Source organism: Mustelus asterias, chromosome 25, assembly GCF_964213995.1.
Source record: "Mustelus asterias chromosome 25, sMusAst1.hap1.1, whole genome shotgun sequence".
NCBI lineage: Eukaryota > Metazoa > Chordata > Chondrichthyes > Carcharhiniformes > Triakidae > Mustelus > Mustelus asterias.
Window position 1 is genome coordinate 35,921,661 of NC_135825.1, and position 25,371 is coordinate 35,947,031.

At 42.7% G+C, this 25,371-nt stretch overlaps 1 protein-coding gene across 1 annotated transcript in view; it reads left to right on the forward strand.

The window, feature by feature from the left end:
* LOC144511893 (immunoglobulin-like and fibronectin type III domain-containing protein 1) overlaps positions 1 to 25,371 on the forward strand; it is an 87,886-nt gene that overhangs the window by 21,651 nt on the left and 40,864 nt on the right. The window contains exons 5-12 of the mRNA XM_078242324.1: positions 160 to 259; positions 2,526 to 2,567; positions 3,519 to 3,564; positions 15,684 to 15,864; positions 16,441 to 16,554; positions 17,494 to 17,662; positions 17,757 to 18,026; positions 22,870 to 24,603. Coding sequence (XP_078098450.1) covers positions 160 to 259; positions 2,526 to 2,567; positions 3,519 to 3,564; positions 15,684 to 15,864; positions 16,441 to 16,554; positions 17,494 to 17,662; positions 17,757 to 18,026; positions 22,870 to 24,603 — 2,656 coding nt within the window. The remainder of the gene's footprint in view (positions 1 to 159; positions 260 to 2,525; positions 2,568 to 3,518; positions 3,565 to 15,683; positions 15,865 to 16,440; positions 16,555 to 17,493; positions 17,663 to 17,756; positions 18,027 to 22,869; positions 24,604 to 25,371) is intronic.

Below are 25,371 nucleotides of genomic sequence, written 5' to 3' on the forward strand. Positions count from 1 at the left end.
CCAACCTCAATGGCCTGATTGAAGTCATTACAAAATACTGGTTTGAGAACCTCTATTCTAAGTTTACACTAAGACCATTTGGATGGGGAACATGGTGCATGGAATAGATTTGAGTTTTTGAGAGAGAAATGTATTAATCTATGTTTATTATTATTTAAGATTAACCAACTGACTGCAGAGGATGCTGGTCCCTTTACGTGCACTGTGTCGAATAAATATGGAGAGGCCAGATGTGTAGTAAATCTCAATATCATAGAAGGTAAGAATTTAGTACAATACCTCTACAAGTTTAAAAGTTGCCATTTCAATTGAATATTTGAAATACACAAATACTTTAAGCTGTGTCCTGTTTAATATATTTACTGCCTTATTACAATCAATAGAAATGCCATAACATGAAAAGTTACCGAAGAGAGAAAAATGGTATACAATGAGAAATATAATCCAACTGGTGAACCTAAATGGTTTATGAATGTCCTTCATGCAAAGAAACATGTGGTCCTTGCTTGATCTTGTCTATTTGTGGCTCCAAACCCAGACCAATTTGGTTGACTCTAAACTGCCCTCTGAGAATGGCCTATCAATCCATTCAGTTGTAACTATTGATTAGTAATGGACATCCCGAAAATGCATATAAACAAAATATTAAGTGTGATAACCCCCCAGGATTTGCATGGGGAAATCACTCCCTGTAGGTCTTGTAAATTATGAGTTCCCTGGTGATTGGTAATTGCTTACCAGGTGGAGCTCATGTACCGAGCTCTGGAAAAGCAGGCACCTGAGTGGGTCCATTATTGTAATTGTCCCGTTTGGAACTGCTTTGTGTTCACCACAGGCTTGTGGTTTTGCTTTACTTTGTTTTGTGCAATAAATGACTGTTTCTTTACAGCTGACTCCTGAAGTTATTATATTAAGGAAATCAATATCAAGCATATATAAGTGTATCAGGGTTGGCAGTATATAGGATAAATATTTCCAATTATGTAATTAATTCAATAACTCATGGAAGGCAAAGTTGGAAGTTTGTTATGGTTAACCTTACCAGAACCTAGAACCTTGATCTGTTTGGAAGTCAGTTTCAATCCTGTTTCCTGCATAACTTCACAGATGTGTTCCTGAAATGTAAAATATTCCAGCAACTGCTTGAAATTTCCAGCTTGATTTAAGTCAATTATACCAGCTAAGGGATGAAACCTTGTTCATGATTAATTTGGACTTTTGTTGGACTCAGTCCTCTTATATCTTGAACAGATATAATTTCAAGCTTAAGGCATTGGTGAGGCCGCAGCTGGAATACTGTGTGCAGTATTGGTCCCCTTATATGAGGAAGGATATATTGGCATTGGAGGGAGTGCAGAGAAGGTTCACCAGGTTGATACCGGAGATGAGGGGTTTGGATTATGAGGAGAGGCTGAGGAGATTGGGTTTGTACTCGTTGGAGTTTAGAAGGATGAGGGGGGATCTTATGGAGACTTATAAGATAATGCGGGGGCTGGATAGGGTGGAGGCGGAGAGATTCTTTCCACTTAGTAAGGAAGTTAAAACTAGAGGACACAGCCTCAAAATAAAGGGGGGTCGGTTTAAGACAGAGTTGAGAAGGAACTTCTTCTCCCAGAGGGTGGTGAATCTCTGGAATTCTCTGCCCACTGAGGTGGTGGAGGCTACCTCGCTGAATATGTTTAAAGCGCGGATGGATGGATTCCTGATCGGTAAGGGAATTAAGGGTTATGGGGATCAGGCGGGTAAGTGGTACTGATCCACGTCAGATCAGCCATGATCTTATTGAATGGCGGGGCAGGCTCGAGGGGCTAGATGGCCTACTCCTGCTCCTATTTCTTATGTTCTTATGTTCTTATGGTCACTAAGTAGGATGAAAAAAAACATATCCCCAATGAAAACTCTTACTTTGTATTTGTAGAAACCTCAATAAGGCTCTTAATTTATTTGAAGCAATAAAATGTACGTAAATTAAAGTATCAAGCAATGTGAGTATTGGTGGCACTAGCAGTAGTTAAAATAGTATCCTGATTTTGTCCACTTGGGCCTTCATTTTAGGCTCTGGGTCCACAATGGTTTTATACATGGAGATTTGTGTAGCTACCTTATTTTGAAGTTACCTTATTTTGCTGGTCATGGCAGGTCCTCTGTTTGGAGAAGATATCCCTGTTTTCAACATGATTGTCAGAATTAATATAAGACTGGATTGCTGCCTTGCTCCAAAATAACATTTTCACAAAAGTAAAGCTCTCTTTGTCTGATGACATTGGGAATTGGAAAGTAGCTTATTATTTAAAATGAATATTCCAATAAATGTTACAATGAAAGAAACCTCCCAGTAATGAATCTTTGTAATTCCCCACATTTAGACCTGCCGCTTTATCTGTCTATACTGATAATTTTATATTGTTCATGAATGCATGATTGCAAAATACAAAACTACTTTTGTTTCCTTTGCCTTAACATTTCTGAATTTCAACTAATGTATTCCTCTTTTCTTTGTGTGCCACTGATATTTTCTTAATTAGTTGGATACAAGAAGAAACTTAAAAGACCTGGAGAAGAACAAGGTGAGCATTTCTATCTACTTAAAAAGGAAAAAATCTAAACCACATTTAACAGAGGAAGGAATTTTCATGTGGGTCCTTCAATAGTACATGTTGGCTTTGATGGGGAGACCAGTGATAGAATAATCTGGGGGCAGAACTATATTTTCTTACTGGGCAAAGAAAGTAATGCTGAGGTAACAAATATAGATTAAACAAAGCTGGAAAAATTAGCCTTGTATGTATGGACATATAATCCATCCCAATTCTTTTCCTGCACCTAGTGGTGCAATAAGACAGGCTTTAGTCTGTTTCCATAGCTAGTAATTCGGAATAGGTTGCTAGTCTGTTGCCAGAGGCTTATAGCATCAGGGCCGCCACTCCACATCAAACATGGCTGTAGAGGAGTCTCTGCTGCTTTTTACTGCTAGCCATTGATGTGTTGGAAGGATTTGCAGGTTGAAACTCAAGCTGTTTGGCTGCATTATGAATGCACCTTCCTTGGCCATCAAGTCCTGGGAGTGGGACTTGAACCTGGAGCTTCTGGCTCAGAGGCAGGAATGACAAGAGGTGGTACAGTGGTTAGCACTGCTGCCTCACAGCACCAGGGACTTGGGTTTAATTCCCAGCTTGGGTCACTGGCTGTGCAGAGCCTGCACATTCTCCCCGTGTCTGCGTGGGTTCTTCCGGGTGCTCCGGTTTCCTCCCACAGTCCGAAAGACGTGCTGGTTCAGTGCATTGGCCATGTTAAATTCTCCCTCAGTGTACCTGAACAGGTGCCGGAGTGTGGCGACTAGGGGATTTTCACAATAACTTCATTGCAGTGTTAATGTAAATCTACTTGTGACATTAATAAGTAAACTTTAAATTTTATCCACCGCGCCATAAGACCTCCATTATAGATATATGTCATACCTAATAATTTAAAGCCCCACAATTAAACACATTATGGCTATCATATTCTAATCTCTGCAGAAATAAATACAGACCCAATGGATTTTCGGAAGATGTTGAAAAAGCGGTAAGCATTTTAAGAATATTATTAAGTAGTCAGTGAAATAATATTAGATTCTGAAACACGAATGGTGAAAAAAAAAGGCAGACTTGTATTTATATAGAACTTTTCATGACTACTGAATAACCAAAAAAAATTTACAGACAATGAAAAAGTGTAGCTGTTGTTGCACTGTGAGAAACACAGCAGTAAATTTGCACACAGCAAACTTCCACAAACAACAATGTGATAATGAGCAGCTAATCTGTTTATTTGTGATGTTGATTGAGGGATAAATATTGGCCAATACACTGGTGATAACATCCCTGTTCCTCTTCAAAATACTGTCGACGGCTCTTTTATGTCTACCTGAGCATGCAGACAGCCTCGATACATGACATGTGACATGACAGCTGCGCAAGCAATTAGAATTTGTACTAAAAACAACAGAGAGGATAAGCAGAGCCAAAATTGAACAGAGATCCCACAATGCACTGGGAATGTTTATCTTTGCAATTAATTCAATAATTATTCTGAAGGGACCATTCTCCACACAGCACCCTCAGTCACTCCTCATGTCCCCGCCCTTTCCGAAGGTACTCTTCTTTTCATGTGCAGGTGATGGAACACCTGTCCTATTGCCTCCTCTCTTGCCATCCAAGGTTCAAGCACTCTTTCCAAGTCTAACAGTGATTTCCGTTTATCTTTTTCAAATCAACATACTGCATACTCTGCTCACGATCTGGTCTCCTTGACATTGGAGGGACCAAACAGAGACTGCTTGATCACTTTGCAGACCATCCTCAATCAGTCCGCAAGCATGACATTGAGCTTCATGCCACTTGTCATTTTCATTCTCCACCTTGCTCCCCCTTTTTGTTTTTTGATCTCTCTGTTCATGGTTTGCTACAGTCTTCCAAAGAATCTCACTGCAATCTTGAGAGACATTTTTTGACATGGCACTCCACAGCCTGCTGGACTCAACAATGAGTTTGACAATTTCAGATCATCACATCTGCCTCTATTTTGTTTTAGCTGGTTGGTTTTGATTATTTTTTTACTTAATGCCTTCATGCTGCATTCAGACATGTCGGCATTCGCATCTCATCTGATCAGATTCTTTGCTCCTTCGCTATATCCATTACCAATCTCTTTTGCTTTTTTGCCATGAAACCTTTCTTCCTGCCATCCACCTTATTATTGACCTTGTCTTCTGTCCTTCCTGCCTCTTCCACTGGCTTAAAACCATAGAATCATAGAATCCCTACAGTGCAGAAGGAGGCCATTGGGCCATCAAGCCTGCACCAACAACAATCCTACCCAGGCCCCATCCCTGGAACATCACATATTTACCCCACTAATCCCTCTGACACTAATGGGCAATTTAGCATGGCCAGTCAACCTAACCGGCACATCTTTTGAATGTGAGAGGAAACCGAAGCACCCAGAGGAAACCCACACAGGCACAGGGAGAACATGCAAACTCCACATAGACAGTCACCCAGGGCTGGAATTGAACCCAGGTCCCTGGCTCTGTGAGGCAGCAGTGCTAACCACTGTGCCACCATGCTGCCCTTATTATACATCTATAGTTTTCCATTTCAGATGAAACATAATCGACCTTAACGATTGGGTAGGATTTTCCAGCCCTAACACTAGTGGGCATTGTCACATGTGGGAAGAGAACATTTGGAATGCGGTTGAATTTTAATGTTTTCCAAATTTTCCCATCCCACCGACATCACCAACCTGTACTACAGTAGTTAGGTAGATTGGCCATGATGAATTGCACCTTAATGTCATGGGGACTAGCAGGGTAAATGGGGTTACGGGGATAGGACTTGGGTAGGATTGTGGTTGGTGCAAACTCGATGGGCCAAATGGCCTCCTTCTGCACTGTAGGGATTCTATGATTCAAACACTTGCGAGCTGCTTTCTGTGATGGCTAACTGCTGCCTAACAAATGTGACACACAAGGCTGCAAAAAGATTCATGCAGTGGCTATTTCACTGAAATAGATAATGGTCCTTGATAACCTAAACTGGAAATCTTAACACTGCTTTCAGCTCAGCTCCTGAATAACCCCTGCAGAGAGGTACAGTCTCCAGAGGCAAGACCTTTCAGATCATTTTCTTTGACAGTCAAGTCCTCTGAACAGCTGTACATTCTTTTACACCTCTTCAGCTTCAACTTTGGTTTCCTTTGCCAATTTAACCAACTCATCAGGCTTATTCTGTTTTACCACGTCTGTCTTCCCAGTACTTTTCTTAAGCCAACAACACTGCGACTTTTGTGTCTAAATTTATGACAATAAAAACATCTAACGTTTCTTATCTCTCTTTCACTCCCATGCATTTCCTTTTTAACCTGAGGCAAAATATCTTTACTATCTCTAATCAGACCTCCTTTGTCTTGACCATCTGTGGATTTCTCTTTTCCCCAGTTTCTATCCCTCACTGATTGAAATTGACGTCAAAATCCATACATTGATTTACGAGATCATTCACAGTCATCGACCATTTCTCCTGCCAGTCTCACAGGGCCCGATTTTACCATTGGGTTGCGCACATTTCCGGGCGTGAAAACTTGGCAAAGTTGAGCATGAGGCAAATAGCGTGATCCGCACACCCGTCTGCGCAGATTCTCACTTTAGCAAGGCCCGATAAATGGTGCGACGTCAAATTAAATGTATTTGAATGCATTTAAATTGACTTAACGAGCTGGATGCTAAATCTTACCTGCATTTCCCCCTTTACCATCGTGTTCGCCCATCCAGATTCAGTGCAAAACAGACATGCTCGGCAAAGGTCTGTTTCAGGCACTCCAGCTTCTGAAGAGGTAAGTTCATAGATTCCAATGGCTCTCTAACTCAGATTGGTGATGGTGGTGGAGGGAGGGGGGGGGGGCAAGCAGGCTAGATCATTCTCTGATGTGGGGGGGGGGAGGGAGGAGGAAGCAAGTCAGATGTATCTCTGGTGGAGGGGGGTAGGAGGGAGGCCCGGTCATTCTCTGTTGTGGGGGAGGGAGGAGAAGGAGGCAGGTCAGATGTATCTCTGGTGGTGAGGGAGGGGGGGGGGGGGGCGGAGGAGAGAGCCCAGATTGCTCTCTAGTGGGGGGGGGGGCAGAGAGGAGGGCGACCTGATCATTGTTTGAGGGGGGGGGGACGGAGGCCAGATGGTTCTCTGGTGGCAGGGGGAGTGGTGAAGAGGAGGGCCAGATGGTTCTCTGGTGGGGGGGGGGGGGGGGGGGGGAGGGGAGGGGGGGGGCAGGGAGTTGGGAGGCCCGATCATTCTCTGGTGGGGGGTGGGAGGGAGGCCAAATCATTCTCTGGTGGGTGTGACAGGGGGCAAGGAGAAGGCCCCTTAGTTCTCTGGTGGGGGGGGGAAGGGGAGGAGGAGGGTCAGATCGCTCTCTGGTTGGTGGGGGCAGGGGCAGGGGGGGTCTGCTGCCACTCTGCGGGCAATCGGTGGGAAGGGGGACAGGGGGTCACAATCAGTCTGGGTAGCGGGGGGGGGTGGATAAGGGGGACAGTTATGTTGTGGGGGTGGGGCGATATCCGTGGGGGCCATCGCTCCCGGGCCGCTTTATCCGGTTTTTGCGGCCCTGGAGCAATGTGACAGGGAAGCGTATTTCAATTTTTTTTTTCACTGCGCAGGTGAAGGCTCTGATCTGAGCAGCAGTGTTTCGGGCGTGATAAGCCCCGCCCATAGCACGATTCAGACTCGCGATTTTTTTTTCAGGCTAAGTGCGTATGGGGGTGCCTGAGAACAGGTTTCCAAGTCGGATCTGAATTGCGCCCAGATTCAGCACTTAGAATCAAAATGGTAAAATCACCCCCACAGTTTTAATCCTTTGCCTTTCCACATGAGTTCTCACTACCTCAGGATATGAATTTTAAAATTCCTCCAAAATAACCGTTTCCCTAAGAGCATCATACATTTGACCTATTTTCAATGTTCTTATCCACCAATCAAAATTACTGGGTTTGATACTTTCAAATTCTATACACATCTGATCTGGTTACTTCCTCAAATTTCTAAACTTCAGTTCATAGGCTTCTGGCACTAGTTCATCAACGAGTTTGGCAGGGAGCTGAAGCAGTTGGGAGATAGAAGAGAATGTTGAGGACAGTACAGAAGTTAAAGAAAGCACATTAAATTGTAAAGGCAGTCAGTAATCCTAGTATTAGACAGGTCAGGCAAGAGCAGGGCAGAAAGCAAGGGAAGTCCAGATTAAACTGCATTTATTTCAATGCATGGGGTCTGACGGGCAAGGCAGATGAACTCAGGGCATGGATGGGTACATGGGACTGGGATATTATTGCTATTACTGAAACATGGCTAAGGAAGCGACAGGGCTGGCAGCTCAACGTTCCAGGATACAGATGCTATAGGAAGGATAGAACAAGAGAGGAGGGAGAGTTGCATTTTTGATTAGGAAGAACATCACGGCAGTACTGAGAGGGGATTTTTCTGAGGGTTCACTGACTGAGTCTACATGGGTAGAACTGAAAAATAAGAAGGGGGGAGATCACTTTGATAGGATTACACTATAGGCCCCCAAATAGTCAATGGGAAATTGAGGAGCAAATATGTAAGGAGATTACAGATAGCTGCAGGAAAAATAGGGTGGTAATAGTAGGGGACTTTAACTTTCCCAACATTGACTGGGACAGCCATAGTATTAGAGGGTTGGATGGGAAGAAATTTGTTGAGCGTATTCAGGAGGAATTTCTCATTCAGTATGTGGATGGCCCAACTTGAGAGGGGGCAAAACGTGACCTCCTCTTAGGAAATAAGGAAGGACAGGTGACAGAAGTGTAGTGAGGGGTCACTTTGGGACCAGTGACCATAATTCCATTAGTTTTAAGATAGTTCTAAAGAATGTTAAGTCTGGCCCAAAAGTTAAAATTCTAAATTGGGGCAAGGCTAATTTTGATGGTATTAGACAGGAACTTCCAAAAGTTTACTGGGGGAGACCGTTGGCAGGCAAAGGATGGCTGGTAAGTGAGAGGCTTTCAAAAGTGTGTTAAACAGGGTTCAGGGTAAGCACATTCTTTTTAGAATGAAAGGCAAGGCTCGCAGAAGTAGGGAACCCTGGATGACTCAGGATATTAAGGCCCTGGTCAAGAAGAAGGATGTGGAGATGCCGGCGTTGGACTGGGGTAAACACAGTAAGGAGTCTAACAACACCAGGTTAAAGTCCAACAGGTATATTTGATAGCAAACGCCACTAGCTTTCGGAGCGCTGCTCCTTCGTCAGATGGAGTGGAAATCTGATGTCTGTGTCAATATGCGCGATCTTCTTGGAGATCCTCTCCACTTGCAGCCGGCAGTTTGCAGTTTTCCACTCCATCTGACGAAGGAGCAGCGCTCCAAAAGCTAGTGGCGTTTGCTACCAAATAAACCTGTTGGACTTTAACCTTTCTCTGGGTGTGGGCCAAAACAAGCACTATCCTAATACCCTTTCGTTCCTGTATTTAAATAGGAGTAATAGCAGTGACAATTCACACCAAGAGAATTTCCACAGAAGGTTGAAGTTAACACACTAAATTTTAGTAAAGCAATGCGTGTAAAACTCTTCCATATGTAGTTAAATATTATAAGCACTATCCCGTTATCTGGTTATTAAAATATATGTACTCAATGTTCATTATTTCATCCTAAGCACAAAAGTTTTTTTTTAAATCCCTTTCCCATAAAATAATCTTGTACCAAACTATATTCAACTCTCTTTGTTAATCAGAATGCCCCAAATTCTCTGGTTTATTCATTGTTAAATAGCGTTGTTAATGTTGATCTGAAATAAACATTGCCAGAAAGTTGCTTTCAATATAATGAACGCTAGCTCCAGGACAGTCTATTCCCACCTCTCCAAAAATCATTAACGCTGATAAAACAACTTCATAACCAATTTTTGCTATTACTCTGGAACCTGCTTTTATAAAACAAATAAAGTGCACAATGCATTTTCGAGGAGATCATCCCTGCCAGCATTTTGAAAATGCCAAGCAAAGGACACTACAGTACTGTCTGTTGCTGGGTGTTTTGTTCTCACCAATACAGATCAATACAACCTGGTGTTGTTAGACTCCTTACCAAGAAGAAGGAGCCAGCTGGGATCAAGTGGATCCCTTGAAGAACATAGAGGGTGTTGGAGTAGAATTAAGAGAGAAATGAAGAGGGCAAAAAGGGGACAAGAAATTGCTTTGGCAGATAAGGCAAAGGAGAATCCAAAGAGCTTCTACAAATACATAAAAGACAAAAGAGTAACTAGGGAGAGAATAGGGCCTCTTAAGATCAACAAGGTCATCAATGTGTGGAGCGACAAGAGATTGGTGAGATCCTAAATGAACATTTCTCATCAATATTTACTGTTGAGAAAGGCATGGATGTTAGGGAACTTGGGGGAATAAATAGTGATGTCTTGAGGAGTGTACATATTACAGAGAAGGTGGTGCTGGAAGTCTTAAAGCGCATCAAGGTAGATAAATCACAGGAACCTGATGAAGTGTATCCCAGGACATTGTGGGAGGCTCAGGAGGAAATTGCGGGTCCCCCAGAAGAGGTGTTTGAATCATCAACAACCACAGGTGAGGTGCCTGAAGATTGGAAAGTGGCAAATGTTGTGCCTTTGTTTATGAAGGGCTGCAGGGAAAAGCTTGGGAACTACAGGCCCGTGAGCCTAACATCTGTAGTGGGTAAGTTGTTCGAAGATATTCTGAGAGACAGGAGCTACAGGCATTTAGAGAGGCAAGGACTGATTATAGACAATCAGCATGGCTTTGTGAGTGGAAAATCATGTCTCACGAATTTGATTCAGTTTTTTGAAAGGGTAATTAAGAAGGTAGATGAAGGCAGTGCAGTCGACATTGTTTACATGGATTTTAGCAAGGTCTTTGACAAGGTACTGCATGGTAGGTTGTTGCATAAGGTTAAATCTCACGGGATCCAGGGTGAGGTAGCCAATTGGATACAGAATTGGCTTGATGACAGAAGACAGAGGGTGGTTATAGAGGTTTGATTTTCAAACTGGAGGTCTGTGACCAGCGATGTGCCTCAGGGATCAGTGCTGGGTCCACTGTTATTTGTCATTTATATTTAACTATCTGGATGAGAATATAGGAGGCATGGTTAGTAAGTTTGCAAATGACACCAAGATTGGTGGCATAGTGGACACTGAAGAAGGTTATCTAGGATTGCAACGGAATCTTGATCAGTTGGGCCAGTGAGCTGATGAATGGCAGATGGAGTTTAATTTAGATAAATGTGAGGTGATGTATTTTGGTAGATCGAACCAGGGCAGGACTTAGTTAATGATAAGGTGTTAATGATAGAGCTTTAGAACAAAGAGATCTAGGGATACAGGTTCATAGCTCCTTGAAAGTGGGTTCACAGGTGGACAGGATGGTGAAAAAAGCATTCATCATGCGGGGTTTCATTGGTCAGAACTTTGAATATAGGAGTTGGGACGTCTTGATCACCATCCCTGATGTCTTATTGAAGTTGTACAAAACATTGGTAAGGCCACACTTGAAAAACTGGGCCCGATTTTACCATTTTCATTCTAAGTGCTGAATCTGGGCGCAATTCAGATCCGACTTGGAAATCTGCTTTCAGGCACCCCCATACACACTCAGCCTGAAAATAAAATCTCCAGTCCCATTCGCGCTGTGGGCAGGGCTTAGCATGCCCAAAACGATCGGAGCTCTGAACTGCGCATGCGCAGTTAGAAACAAATTTGAAAAAGCGCGCCCGTGTCAGATCGCTCCTGGGCCGCAGAAAGTGGAGAAAGCAGCTCGGGGCGACAAGCGGGAGCGATGGTACACACACACATCACTGTCCCCCTTATCCACTGTTGTGGGAAATTTACCACCGGAGTCAGACTTGGAGGTTCAATAATACAGTTTTATTTCGGACACGAAGCTTCGGGGAGAATGCATTGGTACTCTGCACTACTTGATCATTTTTATACCTTTTAGACAATAGGTAGTCCGGACATTAGCCATTTAACATATCGTTACAAGTTGAATAGGCAGATCATGATTGATGGTTAACACATTGTTACAATCAGACAGGTACAGACATGGGCAGTTAACATAGCATTGTTCATAGAATGGATACATTTCCTCTATCAATGACTGGTTTCAATCTATACATTCAGTGATTGGTTTTGTTGCATTTATGCATTTATGTTCCCATCTGTGGCTGATCTTATTATCAGTCTTATTGTTCTGGGTCTGCCCTTATCTTAAAGTGCCTCAAGCTCTGACTAGCTTCCTGCAGCATTTTGGTTCCTGCATGTTTTAACTTTAAGTAACTTGTCTGTGCTAAAAGCCAGTGCCTGTTTAATGTCCCTTCCCAAGGTAACCATTTTGTGTGCCAGGTAACCATTTCTTTAATTTCCCCACTACAACACCCACACCCCCCCCCCACCCCTGCTACCCAGACCGATCACCACCCCTGCCCCCCCTCTCCCCCCACCGATCACCCGCAGAGTGGCAGCGTGCCCTCCTGCGCCCCCCCCGCATCCCCACCAGATATCCATCTGCCCCCCCCCCACCAGAGATCCATTTGCCCCCCCCTCCCCCCACCAGAGGTCCATTTGCCTCCACCCCCACCAGTGAGCGATCGGGCCTCCCCCACCCCCACCAGACAATGATCTGGCCTCACTCACCCCCTCCCCCCTCCAGACAACAATCTGGTCTCACTCATCCCCCCCCCCCCAAGAGAATGGTCTGGCCTCACTCACCCCCCCCCCCCTTCCCGTCCCCGGAGGAACATCTGATCCGCCTCCTCCTCCCTCCCCACCAGAGAACGATCAGCCCTCCCCCCTCCCCCACCACCAGTGAACGATCAGCCCTCCCCCCCCCCCCACCACCAGAGAACGATCAGCCCTCCCCCCCCACCAACAAACAACAATCGGCCCTCCACCTCCCCCTTCCCACCAGAGATACATCTGACCCGCCTCCTCCTCCTCCTCCTCCTCCCCCCCAACCAGACAACGATCTGACCTCACTCCCCTCCCCCACCCCCCAACCAGAGAATGATCTGACCCGCCTCCCTCCTCCCCCCCCACCACTGATCTGAGTCAGAGAGCCGTTGGAAGCACTGAACGCGCTTTTCAGCAGCTGGAGCGCCCGATTCAGACTTTTATTTAGCAGGTCCATTACGGCGCGGTTCGGGATTGGCAAACGCGGTGGTAAAGGGGCAAATGCTGATAACATTGGGCGGGCAGTTCATTAATTCAATTTAAATGCATGCAAATGCATTTAAATCACCGTTGCGCCCGTTTTGGGTGCGAAGCGGATCACCCCCATTCCCGGGTTTCGGTAAAGTGGCAATTTGCGCGGACACGGGCACGGATCGCGTTAATGGCCTCACACCCGACTTTACCACGTTTTCGCGCTCGTTGGTAAAATCGGGCCCACTGTGTACAGTTCTGGTTGCCCTGTTATAGAAAGGATATTGTTAAACTACAAGGAGTGCAGAAAAGATTTACTCGGTTGCTACCAGGACTTGATGGTTTGAGTTATAAGGAGAGGCTGGATAAACTGGGACTTTTTTCCCTGGAGTGTAGGCTGAGGGGTGATCTTATAGAGGTGTATAAAATAATAAGGGGCATAGATCGGGTACATAGTCAAAATCTTTTCTCAAAAGTAGGAGAGTCTAAAACTTGAGGGCATAGGTTTAAGGTGAGAGATGAGAGTTACAAAAGGGTCCAGAGAGGCAATTTTTTCACACATAGGTTTGTAAGTGTCTGGAACGAGCTGCCAGAGGTAGTAGTAGAGGTGGATACAATTTTGTATTTTAGAAAGCATTTAGACAGTTACATGGGTAAGATAGGTTTAGAAGGATATGGGCCAAACATGGGCAATTGGGACCAGCTTAATGGTAAAAACTGGGCAGCATGGACAAGTTGGGCCAAAGGGCCTGTTTCCATGCTGTAAACCTCTATGACCCTATGACTCTATATGTGCTTATGTTGGTTTTTTTCACCTTATCATAATCCGTAGTAACCTCCTCTGATAGTAACACAAACACTTCACCAACTCTACCAACCAACTTTGTTTGAACCAACAATACTCACATGGTCTGTGGCCATTTTAATTGTTTAACTACTTTCTCAAATGAAATGGAAAAGGATTCTACATCCTTCCCGTCAAAGCTTGGCAGTGCTTGAATATATTTACACATATCCACCCTAGGCCTCTGACTACGAAGGCTCAATTCTTTCTCACTTTCCTCAAGTTCTGCCTTTGTCACCACCATTTCAAGTCAATAATCTTTTTGCATTTCCAGTTTCTGAAGTACAAATGCTCTCCCTTTTTCTTTTTCTTCTCTCATTCTCTCTCCTGTTGTTCTGCCATTCCTTTGTTTTTAATTCCAGTCCAAGCTGTCTTGGTTCCTTTTCTTCAGCTTTTCTTCAAACTTCAGCTGGTTTGCCAAATACAAAAAGCTTTGTTCTCGCCACCCTTTGTAAACCATTCACAGTGACCTCTTCCTCATGCAGCAAATCTTTAGCCACTGAAGGAGCCAATTTCCCCAAGGCACTTCCTATTTAAACTAACCAAATGCAACACCTGAAGAAAGCACCAGTTCCTCAACACACACGGTCTTTAAATATAATAATCCCAAACCAAACAAGGAATTATACCTTTTAATCCCAAATGAGCCCCCAATTTTTGTTAGTGCCCTGAACCAGAATCCCAAATTACATTAGGAAGCCAGACTAGGCTCCGACTATTTTTCTATTTTTGCATAAATGTAAGGATAGGATGTTTCACTCCAGGAGTAATTCCACTGATAAATTGGGGATATTTATAGTAAAACAAACTTTATTTAATAACACAGTTTAACCATAATGCTAACAAAATGAAGCAGTTTAACTCTTAACAATAGTTATAAAATGAAAAGAAACAACATTAATTTATAACTTATCATTTCCAAATCAGCAACATTCTCTTATTGATTTAAAACTCCATATTAAATACAATTAGAAACTATAAACATACTTGCTATCATGGGTGTAGTCAGTCCTGAAGCTTTCAGAGAGTGATTTTGAGTTTCAGAGCAGCTTGCAGACTTCCGTCTTTAAACAAACCCCAGCCAAAACTGAAAGCTGTTTTTCCTCTGCTACATACCTAGCTCCTCCCATGAACCACACATTATCACATGACCCTGCTTACCTCAACCCACCTTCCATTCCCTTGATCAAAATCCTCAGGGACCTTTTCTTTTTAAAACAAAAGGCCATTAACTCTATCTTAGTAAACACTACATGCATGACTAAAGTTGGTAATTATCCTGCTCTCTCAGCATCTGTGCTGCATTCCCTCCAGACATATTGACTGCTTGTCGAAAAAAACTGAATCAAAAAAAACAATCCCCTTAAACATAAAAAACTACATATATAATATGTATATATATATATTATATCTGTCGCAACTACTATCACCAGGTGCAGAGGAGATTTACAAAGATGTTGCCTGGATTGAGTGGCATGCCTTATGAGGATAGGCTGAGGGAGCTCGGTCTTTTCTCCTTGGAGAGACGTAGGATGAGAGGAGACCTAATAGAGGTATATAAGATGTTGAGAGGCATAGATCGGGTGGACTCTCAGAGGCTTTTTCCCAGAGTGGAAATGGCTGCTACGAGAGGACACAGGTTTAAGGTGCTGGGGGGTAGGTACAGGGGAGATGTTAGGGGGAAGTTTTTCACTCAGAGGGTGGTGGGTGAGTGGAATCGGCTGCCGTCAGTGGTGGTGGAGGCAAACTCAATAGGGTCTTTTAAGAGACTCCTGGATGAGTACATGGGACTTAATAGGATGGAGAGTTATAGGTAGGTCTAAAAGGTAGGGATATGTTCGGCACAACTTGTGGGGCCGAAGGGCCTGTTTTGTGCTGTAGTTTTTCTATGTTTCTTTCTATGTTTCTACCACATAATCGATCATAAAATTTACAATTATTCTAAGGACATTTAAGGTCCACATCTTTTTGAATTGAAGGACATGGACAGAGAACTCAAACTGTTGTCTGCTGATTTGGTTAAACAAAACTAACATTAAATATTTGTGTGTTGTGTGTTTTATATATCATTAAAATGAATTTATTAAATAATTTCCTCCTACACTGACAAATCTTGCAGTGCTCCGACACCTGGAAAGAAAAAACAAAAGATTTCAGATGAAAAGATCTGGGAAATTCTAATGCAGGCTGACAAGAAAGACTATGAAAGGATTTGCATGGAGTATGGTCTCACTGATTTCCGAGGCATGTTGACAAAGCTGACGCAGATGAAAAAGGAAAGAGCGGAAAAGCAAGATCTGGTAATGTACCTTTGTTACAGCTGGTGACCAATTCTACAAATTAGTTTTAGATCATTCCCCAATATTAACTTGGGGCTTAAAGAATATGTTACAATAATGTAACAAATATGAGATTTATGATGCTGTTGCATGTTGGCACTAAGACTATTCCACCCCCAACGGAAATCATAGCGGGCGGGATACGGACAATGGAAAGGTCCGTTGACCTTAGGTGGGATTTTCAGACCTTGAGGTGAGTGCGGTCAGAAAATCCTGCCTAAGTCTTTAACTTAGTGTAAAACAGAGGAATGAAGGAGGCCTTGTGACCCATTCTGAATTCTGCTGACAGCAAATCTGGTAGCTTGATCATTAACATTTAAAGGGGGGGCCCAAACTATCTTACTGAGAACCAGATGCAAAATATTCACACCTGTAAACAATTGGGCAATTCAGAAAAATATGCAAATATTGACAATAAATGTATATTCTGTCAATCGATTCAAATGGTAAGACTGTCAATTAATAACTTTAGCAGATAGATATTGATCAATATACTCTCTTAACATTTTTTTCTTATCTCTTCTATCCTATTTCCAGTATGTGAAAGAACTTAATAACCTGAGACCCGTTGAATCAAAGTCAGATGGATCAGCTAGCTTTGGATTTGATATGGAACTCAAAAATCCAGACCTAAATATTTATCTATACAAGGTGATTGTTAGTTTTGCCTTAATGAGTTTGCAGCGGTAATATAAGATGTTTCATAGATAGACCAGAACATTTATTTTGTGTTTACCTGTTATTTACAAAAGTCACAATTTTGGATCTAGAAGTTAATAATGGGCAGCACGGTGGTGGCACAATGATTAGCACTGCTGCCTCACAGCTCCTGGGTTCAATTCTGACCTTGGGTGACTGTGTGGAGTCTGTACGTTTTACCCGTGTCTGCGTGAGTTTCCTCCAGATGATCCAGTTTCCTCCCATACTCCAAAGATGTGCAGGTTAGGTGGATTGGCCATGCTAAATTACCCGTTAATGTTCTAAGATGTGTAGGTTTGGGGGTTAGCCGTGGGAAGTGTAAGGATTTATGGAGATAGGGCAGGGGAGAGGGCCTGGGTAAGGTACTCTGTCAGAGAGTCGATGCAGACTCATTGGGCCAAATGGCCTCTTCTGCACTGTAGGAATTCCAAGATTCTATGATTAGATATTTCTTTTTTATGGAATAGAGTTGCTTCAATAAGTTGGTTAGAACATTTCTTTTGTGTGTGTGATTTATCTGGTGCCTTCACTTGAGGTGATCTTCCTGACCTTCAAACCCTTCTGTCCTTTTCCAGTTACCGAGACTGGTTAATGTGTCTACTTACATGTGTTACAGTGTACTAAATGGTGTATTGCTTGTTTCGTTCTGCTGCATAAGGCACCTATCACTTTCATTATTTTTTTCTGCCTCTTTCTGACTTCCACAAACTGGTGTCACAGTTAGAAATGCAATGGGCTGGACAATTGGACAGTGGTTCCACTTTTGTACGATTTAGACTAAACTGCACAACTAGTTTGCAATCAAAGTAGCCAAAGCAAATCTTGAGCCTAAAATGTAAATAATCCTGTCTTTTAAATTCAACAATAAGCTGTTTGTCATGTTCATTAAAGGACGGAAAACTGATCAAGCATTCGCTGGACCAGGACCAAAAGCATAATCTGAAACGTGTAGGCAAAAAGTATACCTTCTGCATTAAAGATCTCCAGCTTGACGATGTTGGACTGTACAAAGTAAATGTTGAAGATGCAGAGATTTTTGTAACAGAAGTGGATATCAATTGTAAGTGCCATCATTTCTTATTACACAACCATTGTATTCTGATTAAACAACTTTGTTCTAATGTGAATTGTGCTGTTTGTTTTTTTTATTGCAGTTATCCCCGTGCACTTTGAACAGCGATTACAAGATTGTAAATGCAAGGAGAGCAGCGATGGTGTCTTTGAGTGCACCATTTCATTACCCCTCCCAGTCGAGTGGTCATTCAAAAAGATACCTCTGGAAAACAGCGATAAATATGAAATTAGTGTCTCACCTGACGGTTTGACTCACCGCCTAATTGTAAAAGGTGTACATCCTGTGGACAAAGGAGTGTATACGATTTCTGCAGGAGCTGGGTGCTGTACTGCATACCTTAATGTGCAAAGTAAGTTTTGTGTTTCATAAGATCGTACTATATTCTATATTCTGACTTCTCTAAATCTTTACTAAGAAGTATCATTGTTACAACTTCATCTTCAGAAGCAAGTCACCGAAGCACAAAGGACATGAGATTTTAAAGCCAGTTAGAAAGGGAAACAAAAATTACATTGAATTCTACGACCAGCTAAATTTTAAATAAGCAATCTAAAAAGGGGCAACGTTTTAAGACCATAAGACATAGGAGCAGAATTAGACAACTCGGCCTATCGAGTCTGCTCTGCTAATCAATCATGGCTGATTTTTCTTTCTCATCCCCATTCTCCTGCCTTTTCCCCATAACCCCGATCCCCTTATTAATTAAGAACCTATCTATTTCTGTCTTAAAGACACTCAATGACCTGACCTCCACAGCATTCTGCGGCAAAGGGTTCCACAGATTCACCACTCTCTGGCTGAAGAAATTCCTCCTCATCTCTGCTTTAAGCCTTTAGCCTGAGATTGTGCCTTCTGGTTCTAGTTTTTCCTACTCGTGGAAACATCCTCTCCACGTCCACTCTATCCAGGCCTCGCAGTATCCTGTAGGTTTCAATAAGATCCCCCCCTCATCCTTTCAAACTCCAACGAATACAGACCCAGAGTCCTCAACCGTTCTTCATATGACAAGCTCTTCATTCCAGGGATCATTCTTGTGAACCTCCTCTGGGCCCTTTCCAAGGCCAGCACATCCTTCCTTAGATATGGGGCCCAAAATTGCTCACAATACTCCAAATGGGATCTGACCAGAGCCTTATACAGTCTCAGAAGTACATCCCTGCTCTTGTATTCTAGTCCGCTCGACATGAATGCTAACATTGCATTTGCCTTCCTAACTGTCGACTGAACCTGCACATTAATCTTAAGAGAACCTTGAACAATGTTCCTTTGTGTTTCTGATTTCCGAAGCATTTTCCCATTTAGAAAATAGTCGATGCCTCCATTCCGCCTTCCAAAGTGCATAACCTCACACTTTTCCACATTGTATTCCATCTGCCACTTCTTTGCCCACTCTCCTAACCTGTCCAAGTCCTTCTGCAGCTCTCCTGTTTCCTCAATACTACCTGTCCCTCTACATATCTTTGCATCAACTGCAAACTTAGCAACAGTGCCCTCAGTTCCTTCCTCCAAATCGTTAATGTATATTGTGAAAAGTTGTGGTCCCAGCACTGACTCCTGAGGCACACCACTAGTCACCGGCTGCCATCCTGAAAAAGACCCCTTTATCCCCACCCTCTGCCTTCTGCCAGTCAACCAATCCTCTATCCATGCCAGGATCTGACCATTAACACCATGGGCACTTAATTTAACAGTCTTCTATGCGGCACCTTGTCAAAGGTCTTCTGGTAATCTAAATAAATCACGTCCACTGGTTCTCCTTTATCTAACTTCCTTGTTACCTCCTCAAAGAACTCTAACAGATTTGTCAGACATGACCTCCCCTTGACAAAGCCATGCTAACTCAGTCCTACTTTATCATGCACTTCCAAGTACTCTGCAATCTCATCTTTAATAATGGACTCTAAAACCTTGCCAATGGCCAAAGTCAGGCTAACTGGCCTATAACTTCCATCTGCTGCCTCCCTCCCTTCTTAAACAGCGGTGTTACATCTGCTACTTTCCAGTCCTCTGGTACCCTCCCTGCCTCCAGTGATTCCTGAAAGATCACCACCAATGCCTCCACAATTTCCTCAGCTATCTCTTTTAGAACCCTGGAGTGTAGTCCATCTAGTCCAGGTGACTTATCCACCTTCAGACCTTTCAGTTTCCCCAGAACCTTCTCCTTAGTGATGGCCACTACACTCACCTGTGCCCCCGACTCTCCTGGAGCTCTGGCATCCCACTGGTGTCTTCCACCATGAAGATTGATGCAAAGTAGCTATTCAGTTCCTCTGCCATTGCTTTGTTTCCTATTATTACTTCTCCAGCCTCATTTTCCAGTGGTCCACTGTCTATGTTTGCCTCTCTCTTACCTTTTATATATTGAAAAAACTCTTCCTATCTTCTTTTATATTACAAGCTAGTTTACACTCATATTTCATCTTCACCCCCCCTTATTGCCTTTTTAGGTGTCCTCTGCTTGCTTTTAAAGGCTTCCCAATCCTTTGGCTTCCCACTAATCGTTGTCAAAAAATTCTAATAGATTTGTCAAACATGATGTTTCTTTCATAAAACCAGGTTGACCCCCTAATTATGATGTGATTTTCTATGTGCCCAGTTACTTCATCCCTAATATTGGATTTCTAGCATTTTCCCGATTGCAGATGTTAGGCTAAACAAACCTTTTTTCCTGTTTTCCCTTCCTCGAACAGAAGAGTTACTTTTGCTAATCCACAGAGACTGTTCTGGAATCTAGGGAATCTTAGAAAATTAAGTCCATCCACCAACTCTGTAGCCACTTCTGAAAAAGCTGAGGATGGAGGTCTTCAGTGTAGTTATAGGCTCTTACTTGCACTAATATCTTCAGTCTATTTTTTCTTTAATAATATTAATTAACTTCCTCTTTTTATTATTCTTTCATGGGATTTGGGCATCATTAGCAAGGCCGACATTTATTGAGAAGGTAATGGTGAAGTACCTTGAACCCTTGTGGGCAGAGCATTCTTGGGCAAATTTTCTTCTTGGGGAAGGTAGATTGGGAAATTAGATTAAAAGGTATGATTGTAGATACGACAACATTTAATGAAATAATTTATAGATCAAAACAAAATACATTCCCTTAAAGGATAAAAATAAAAATATCATCACTCATTTGACCCTTAGTTTCCCATTATTTGTGTTATATTTTTTGTTTTTCCTGTTATGAGATAGATAGAAAAGACTTAACATTTTTATTTCCCATTCTAATTTCTCCTGTCCCTGCCTCTAAGGGACCCACGTTTACTTTCAGTAACCTTTTCCACTTTAAATACTTGCAGAAGCTCTAATAATCCATTTACATATTTCTTGTGAGTTTACTATTACATTCAATTTTTTCCTTTTTATCAAGTGCTGGTTATCCTTTGCTGATTTTTAATCCCCAAGCTTGCTATCCTTTTTGACAATATTCTCAGCCTTTCCATTTAATCTATTACTATCCTTAACTTCTCTCTTTCACTATAGTAGGACTACTTTCTCTGTGTAATGTTTAATCCCTTGATGAAATGTATTGCGGCCAATTAATTAATTAATTGAATGTTCACCATTGTTTACCTACCATTAGATCTTTTAGCTTAGTTTCCCAATCTCCCTTAGCAAACCATTCCTGACCTAATCTGAATAATTTCAATATTAAATTGCAGTGGTAAGGAAGCATACGCCAAGCCACTGGGCCCCTCCTTAAAAAATGTAAATCAGGCTCCAACTATATCATTGAGATCCCAATTTGTTCTTTTTAACCTGAGGCCTGAGCAGAGCTGGTGAGTGTGCCTGCTCAGGCAGACCTGCCAGCAATAACAGTCAGCACAAAATAAACCAGCAAAGAAAGTTTTTATAAACTTCTTTTTGCTTTCTTGCAAGCTAAGGCATTCTGCCGTACAAGGAAACCTAGGATTCCCCCACTCCAACTCCAACCCTGCTGGACTGAACTGCTGACATACAGAGTGGTGAGACCACATCTGGAGTACTATGCGCAATTTTGATCCCCTTATTTAAGGAAATATATAATTTCATTGGAGGCAGTTCAGAGAAGGCTCACCAGGATGATTCCCCCATTTGGAGGGATTGTCTTATGCGGAAAGGTTAAATGGTCTGGGCTCTATTCATTGGAGTTTAGAAGAATGCAACGTGATCTCATTGAAACATATCGGATTCTTAATGGGTTTGATAGGGTGAATGCTGAGAGGATGTTTCCCTCATGGGAGAGTTTAGCATCAGAGGGCACAATCTCAGAATAAAGGGGTGTATGTAAATTTAAGAATGAGATGAGGAGGAATTTCTTCTCTCAGAGGCTTGTGAGTCTTTGGAGCTCCTCACCACAGAGAGCTGTGGGGGCAGAGTCATTCGGTGGGATTTTCCGGCCGCGCTGACCCCAAGACTAGAAAGTCCTATCCGAGGTCAATGGACCTTTGCATGGTCCGTGTCCCGCCCGCTACGATTCCCGTGGTGGGTGAGATGGGAAAATTCTGGCCATTGTGTATATTCAGGGCTGAGATAGATTGATTTTTGAACAGTAAGGGAATCAAGGATTACGGGGAAAGGATAGGAAAGTGGATGTGAGGAATTTCGGATCAGCTATGATCCTATTGAATGGCGGAGCAGGCTCGAGGGGCAGAATGACTTACTCCAGTTCCTATTTCTCAAGGTCTTATGGTCTTGTTATGGTCTGAGGTGAATACAATGGCAGAAGAAGAAGAAGGGATCATTCAGAAGCATGAATATGAAGGAGGGCCCTATACCAGTGGATCAGGGACATAATTGGATATAATTTATGTTAGATGCATAGGAGAGCATCATCTGACAAAGCAAGAAAAGATGCAGGAATTAAGACCAGTGATTATGGGTGTAGGGAGCAGAAGGTAAATAGTCACATCATTTTTAAAATTATGAATGTTATCAGTTGCTCTTAAGAGAATGACGTGTGAGATTTGCAGACTAGTCTGGCAAAATATGCTGCAATTTGATTTAGAGTCAGCTTTCTTTGTCACTTTTGTTGTGAAACTTTCCAAATATTTCAATAGTTTTATGAAGCCTTTGCAATGTTTAAATTGTTACAGGTGTACCTGCTAAAATAGCTTTTAATTTTCAGATTATTTTTTCCGATAATTTCTGTTTTTTTAATAATAATGCTGTAATTATTTATGTTAACTAACAATATAAACTAACTCTCATTTTAGAAAGTCAAGATACTGCCTCATCACCATCATCTTTAGACATTCAAATGAAAGAACAGCTGGATGATTCAAGCAAAGATGGTTTAAAAGGCACAAGAGGTTCAACACATGACAAAAATTTAATGGCTAAAGATGGTCTGAAGGGAAAAAGTGACAACTCATCAGAGAATGACAGCATGAACTTTGGTAGAGGAGGTTTGCTAAGTTCCTCAGCTGGTGCTGCCAAAAATGGCCAAGGTGGTTATGACAGAACAGGAAAAGATGGCAGTGGTAGCTTAAATAGTGTTGGAAAAGATGGTATGGATGGAATGAGCAAAGATGGTATGGACAGTTTAGGTAGAATGGGAAAAGATGGCAAGGGAACATTGGATGAACTGGGAAAAGATGGCAAAGGCAGGATGGATGGAATGGGAATAGATGGCAAAGGCACATTGCAAGGAATGGGAAGAGATGGTGAGGGCAGGATGGATGGAATGGAAAAAGGTGGAAAGGGCACATTGCATGGAATGGGGAAAGGCAGCAAAGATGGAATGGGAGGAGATGGCAAAGGCAGGATGGATGGAATGGGAAAACATGGCAAAGATGGAATGGATGGAATGGGAAGAGATGGCAAAGGCACAATGGATGGGATAGGTAAAAATGGCAAGGGAACATTGGATGGACTGGGAAAAGATGGGAAAGGCAGAATAAATGGAATGGGAAGAGATGGCAAGGGAACATTGGATGGAATGGGAAAAGATGGCAAAGGCAGGATGGACGGAATGGGAAAAGATGGCAAAGATGGAATGGGGAGAGATGGCAAAGGGAGGATGGATGGAATGGGAAAAGATGGTGAGGGCAGGATGGATGGAATGGGAAAAGATGGTGAGGGCAGGATGGATGGAATGGGAAAAGATGGCAAAGATGGAATGGGGAGAGATGGCAAAGGCAGGATGGATGGAATGGGAAAAGATGGTGAGGGCAGGATGGATGGAATGGGAAAAGATGGCAAAGATGGAATGGGGAGAGATGGCAAAGGCAGGATGGATGGAATGGGAAAAGATGGTGAGGGCAGGATGGATGGAATGGGAAAAGATGGCAAAGATGGAATGGGGAGAGATGGCAAAGGCAGGATGGATGGAATGGGAAAAGATGGTGAGGGCAGGATGGATGGAATGGGAAGAGATGGAAAAGGCAGGATGAATGGAATGGGAAAAGATGGTGAGGGCAGGATGGATGGAATGGGAAAAGATGGTGAGGGCAGGATGGATGGAATGGGAAAAGATGGTGAGGGAAGATTGGATGGAATGGGAAAAGATGGCAAAGGCAGGATGGGTGGAATGGGAAAAGATGGTAACAGAATGCATGGCAGTGGAATAAATAACCTTGCAGGTTTGGATGGCAGCGGAAAAGGCCAAAATGGATTAGACACATCAGGACAAAGAGGAATGCAGAGTAAGTCAGCTGATGGTCTGTCAGGGTACAATGACTCTACCGGTGCTGGGACAGGTGGTGAAGGTCAATTTGGTCTGAATGATATTGATGCCTTAAGTATATCGGGTGATCCGTTATCACTGGGCAAACAAAAAGGTTTGCTGGGAGAAGATCAAATGTCAAACCAAAATGAATCCGGGAGTAATCAAGGCATGTTGACTTCTGATGCATCTCAGAGACACCAGAGTGGGAGTTCCAGAAGAAGAAAAGGAGCACTTTCTGAAAGTGACATCACTGAAGCAGAACAGAACCGCAAGAACAAAGGTAAGAGAGCTGGAACAAACCTTTCAGGAAATGAGTCAAATAATACATGTTTCTGTGTTTATGAAGCATTATGAAAGAGACAGAACCCATAACTATAACTGGATTATTAGAAATGATGTGGAGAAACTCAGGATGATTACAGCACTGAAAGAGGTCATCTGGCCCATCATGTCTATGCTGGATCTCTGAAGGAGCAATTTACCGAGTACCATTCCCCTGCCCTCTCCCTGCAGCCCTCCATCTTCTTCCTTTTCAGATAATAATCTAATTGCCTTTTGAATGTCTCAATTGAACCTGCCTCCACCACAGTCTTGGGCAGGGCATTCCAGATCCTAACCACTTGCTGCATGAAAACGTTTGTCTTCATGTTGCCACTGCTTCTTTTGCCAATGACCTGTTATCTCATCCCTCCACTAATGGGAATAGTTTCTCCCTATCTACTCTGTCCAGACCCCTCATGTTTTTGAATATCTTTATTAAATCTCCTCTCAACCTCTTTTTCAAGGAAAATCCCAACTTCTCCAATCTATCTATATAAAGGAAACTTCTCATCCCTCAAATCAATGTTCAAACTTATTTGTCTTTCACTGAAATCTGGCTTTTTAGGTTATTATTTTTAAAAGTTGCTTGAAAGCGTTGTTTGATTCATTCAAGAGGTAATCTGTCACGGTTTTATTAGTGCAGCTCAAAATTGATTTATCATTAAAAAATCACATCACATTTCAATCAGTGTGTCTAGTTCACCACCTTGATGACTTTAAAAGCTAC